This window comes from Bison bison, unplaced genomic scaffold, assembly GCF_000754665.1.
Source record: "Bison bison bison isolate TAMUID 2011002044 unplaced genomic scaffold, Bison_UMD1.0 scf7180017864371, whole genome shotgun sequence".
In the NCBI taxonomy this organism is placed as follows: domain Eukaryota; kingdom Metazoa; phylum Chordata; class Mammalia; order Artiodactyla; family Bovidae; genus Bison; species Bison bison.
This window is the reverse complement of record NW_011494943.1, coordinates 6,502,932-6,507,401: the sequence shown is the minus strand read 5'-3', so window position 1 is coordinate 6,507,401 and position 4,470 is coordinate 6,502,932. Positions and strand designations below refer to the sequence as shown.

At 52.5% G+C, this 4,470-nt stretch overlaps 1 protein-coding gene across 1 annotated transcript in view; it reads left to right on the top strand.

Annotated features, from left to right (window-relative positions):
• LOC105000320 (CMRF35-like molecule 2) overlaps positions 1–4,470 on the top strand; it is an 8,736-nt gene that overhangs the window by 3,074 nt on the left and 1,192 nt on the right. The window contains exons 2-3 of the mRNA XM_010856117.1: positions 1,249–1,605; positions 2,843–2,981. Coding sequence (XP_010854419.1) covers positions 1,249–1,605; positions 2,843–2,981 — 496 coding nt within the window. The remainder of the gene's footprint in view (positions 1–1,248; positions 1,606–2,842; positions 2,982–4,470) is intronic.

The following is a 4,470-nucleotide window of genomic DNA, read 5'->3' as shown; positions in this document are numbered from 1 at the left end:
AACACTGGAGTGGGTTGCCATTTCCTTCTCCAATGCATGAAAGTGAAGTCGCTCAGTCGCGTCCGACTCTTCGCGACCCCATGGACAGCAGCCCACCAGGCTCTTCTGTCCATGGGATTTTCCAGGCAAGAGTACTGGAGTGGGTTGCCATTGCCTTCTCCGCCCCGCAATGGTGATCCTCAAAAATGTCTTCAGACATTGCCGGGTGTCTCCCGCGGAGACTATCGCTGCTGCTTGGGAACCACTGCACTAGGGGATGTTGGTGGGAGGAGTAGACAGCGTTCTGTTGCAGAATATAGGTCAGTGGGCCACTTGGACTTGCTGGGAAATAAAGTGTCCAAATTCAAGATATTAAAAGTGAAGAAGTGGGAATTCCTTGGTGGTCCAGTGGTTAGGACTCGGCACTTTTCCTGCTGGTTTCGATCCCTGGGGTGGGGTGGAGGACTAAGATGCTGCAAGCTGGGCAGCTCAGCCAAAAATGTTTTTTTAAATGAAGGAGCAAAAATGTACTTTTTATGTTAATTTGAACATTAAACAAAAGCAAAAGGCTCCCAATCTGTGGGTGACAGTATATTGCCTGAATGGTTGGTTGGATGGGTGGGTGGGGAGAGAGAAGGAAAGAGAAAGGGAGGGAGGGAAGGATGGCTGGATGGACAGACAGATAGGTGATCAGTAAGTAGATTATTTGGGCTTCCCTGCTGGCTCAGATGGTAAAAAACCTGCCTGCAATGACAGAGACCCGGGTTTGATCCCTGGATCAGAAAGATGCCCTTGAGAAGGAAATGGCAACCCACTCCAGTATTCTTGCCTAGAGAATTCCATGGACAGAGGAGCCTGGCGGGCTATATAGTCCATGGGGGTGCAAAGAGCTGGACACGACTTAGCGACTAAACAACAACAGTCATCACCGAGTTCTGGCCTCCTTCACACGTTTGTTAGTCAGTATGATAGCTTGTTAGTCACAAAGAGTCAGACACAACTGAAGCGACTAACACACACACACACACACACACACACACACACACACACAAGTATATTACACACACAATTCTTTTTCAGCAGTTTGGTACTTTGCCAAAACCGTTTCTCACCCGACCTTTACACTGGGTTAACAAGCTGCCTCCTTGGCTTCTGATCCCTCCTTCCTCTGGCCTCAGGGTGACTTCCAGGCTCCCAGAGGACTTGACCCCCCAGGCTCCCCTGGCCCAGGCTCTTTAGGATGAAGACAAGACGGACTGTGTCTTCCAGGCTCTTTGTCCCTGAGAGGCCCCAGCACCGTGACGGGCGCCGTGGGGGACTCCCTGAGCGTGGAGTGTCGCTACGAGGAGGAATACAGCGAATTTCACAAATATTGGTGCAGACAGCCATGTTTCCCGCTTTGGCAGCGGACTCTGCAGACCAGCGGGCCCGAGGTGGAGGTGAAGAGCGGCCGGGTGTCCATCACGGACCATCCGGAGGACCTCGCCTTCACAGTGACCTTGGAAAGCCTCACTGCAGACGATGCAGGGAAATACAGGTGTGGGGTTGCAACGATGCTGAAGGAAGAAGGACTCCTCGGCTTCCTGCCTGATCCATTTTTCCAGGTTCAAGTGACTGTCTCTGCAGGTAAGACCCTCCTTCTCTCTAGTACCGGTGGTGAAGGAATCTGAGGTCAGCTCTGCGGGGCGTCCCAGGAGATCTCAGCCCAGGGGAGAGGAACTGGGCCTGGTGTTTGTGTGTCAGAGCTTCAGGGCCAAGTGCGTCGTGTGCATGTGAGTGTGTCCGGTGTGTGAGAGTGTGAGTGTGTGAGCGGCTGTGAGAGTGAGGGGGGGCACCTGGGTTCCTGCCACCGCCCAGGCCCTGACAACGTCTGTGGGCCTCGGGGATTCTGAGGCTGGCTTGGGGGGAGGGCCCGCTGTTATCCCGGATCCGTCAGGACTGAAGGGCTCTTGCCGTCTCCCTGTGCCCACAGGGCACAGGTGTGTGTGGGGTGGGGGGTCCACTCCCGAAGACTCTCTTGTCACTCTCCCCTGGCTTCCGCTGTCAGAACCGGGGCCTCTCAACAACCCAGATCCTCATCCAGGAGCCCCGAGTGACCCAGGCTCAGAGACGGCCGAGCTTGCCAGGCTCACCCCTCTGACTGCATGATCCCGAAGGGCAAGCCCCAGCCCCAGCTCCTCTCCTGGGCCTTTCCTCAGCCTCTGACCACTGTGCTGACCCAGGGAAAACCTGTTTCCCGGAGGCACCAGCAACTGGGCTGGGGGCCAAGGGGATTGATTTGTAGGCAAGGGAAAGCCCAAGAGGGAGCCCCCAAGCCTCTGGCCCCTTTCTGGGCCTTAGGAAGCATCACTACAAACAAAGCTAGTGAAAGTGATGGAATTTCTGTGGAGCTATTTCAAATCCTAAAAGATAATGCTGTGAAAGTGCTGCACTCAATATGCTGTGCATATTGTCTGTGCTGTGCATAAGTGCTGTGTCTCTGTCTGTCTGGCTTCCTCTCTGTCTCCTCAGCTTCCCTCTGCTTCTGCTCCTTTCCCTTCTGGACTCTGAACCAGGGTGAGGGAGGGGTGGTATGTGGATGCACTGGCTAGGCGGTGGGACCTGAGGTCCAACTCTTATGCTGACCTTCATGCACTCCTGTTTTCAACGAGGTGAGGAGAAGGAAAATGCTTAATGCTAGAGGCAGCGACACCGGTCCTGGTTGTCTCCACCTGGACGCAGAACAGGTGGGGGTGGAATTGGGTGCGGATACTCCTATACGCTGGTCAAACCTGGGTCTGAGCATGAGGAGGCGATGGTCCCAGAACACCTGTCCAGTCCCTTCTGTGAGTTTCCTCTCCTCTGTGGACTGGGAACCATGCAGGTGACAGGCAACTGGCTGGGAAGAGTCGTGGACAGGACACCGTTCTACACCCTCCACAGTTCTTCACTCCACCCTCCATCACAGCCTCCAGTAGCAACAGCTCTACATGGACTTCTGGATCGCTCAGCCAGCAGCAAGGGTAAGGTGCATGACTCCTGGTGTCTTCTGTCATCTTCACAGCTTCTTCCCTAGGGTAGGGCTTCCTAGATACGGGTTTCCTTAATGAGTCACCACTCAACAAACATTTAATTTACTTGCTGTGTGCCAGGAACTGACCCAAAGGCTAGGTATATGACTGTGAACTAATGGGCAAGGTTGTGCTTTCATGGAAGTTTCTTTCAAATGGGTAGATTTTAGACAATGGCAAGATGGATAAGAAGATAGACAGATGATAGGTAGGTAGGTAGATATGGATGATCGATAGATATAAAGATACATACACACATAGGAATAGACAGAGGACAATTGATAGAGATGTGTGAAAGGAAGGATAGCTAGATGTGGCTAGATGGATGGATGGATGGATGGACAGATGGACTGATGGATAGATAGATGGATGGATGGGTGGATGGGTGGATGGATGGGTGGGTGGATGGATGGATGGATAGGTGGATGGGTGGATGGGTGGACGGACGGATGGACGGATGGACAGACGGACGGATGGATGGATGGATGGGTGGGTGGGTGGACGGATAGATGGATGGATGGATGGGTGGATGGATAGATGGATGGGTGGATGGGTGAACAGATGGATGGATGGATGGGTGGATGGATGGATAGATGGATGGATGGATGGATGGGTGGATGGGTGGATGTGTGGATGGGTGGATGGATGGATGGGTGGATGGGTGAACGGATGGGTGGATGGGTGATCAGATGGATGGATGGATGGATGGATGGATGGATAGATGGATGGATGGGTGGATGGATGGATGGATGGATGGGTGGATGGATGGGTGGACAGACGGTCAGATGGACAGATGGATAGATGGGTGGATGGATGGATGGACAGATGGATAGATGGATGGATGGATGATACATACATAGATGAATATAGATAGATATGGATGGATGATTGATAGATACATACAGAGGATAGTTGGTAGAGATGGAGATATGTGACGGGATGGATAGATATATGATAGATAATAGGGGTAGATGGAGAGGTAGATACTTGGATAGATGATAGATAAATAATAGAGGAAATGTCAGTTAATGGCAATCACTGTGAGGCAAATGAAGCGGGTGTGTAGGGTAGGGTGAGAGATGTTTGGGAAGATGACGGGCATAATGAAGGCTACCAAGATGCTCAGTGAAAACAAATAACCAAGAGATTGTCTTGGTTTAGGTTTGTTCAAACTCGATCCTAAGACACGTTTGGCGAGTAGATCCCAGGAATAATGGTGAGGGAACAGGGAAGCAGGGAACGCCAGTGAAGCAGACACCAGTGAAAGAGGTGTCACCATAGCAACGGGGCTCACTCCCCCTCAGAGAGACTCTGTGGGGCATCCCCTGGGTTGGTCCCACAGAGCAGTGAGGAAGCCAGGGTGGTGGTCCACACACACTGGTCCTCACGGTGGGAGAAGATGGAGAGGCTGGCGGTTTTCATACAGAGTGGTGAGGGACGG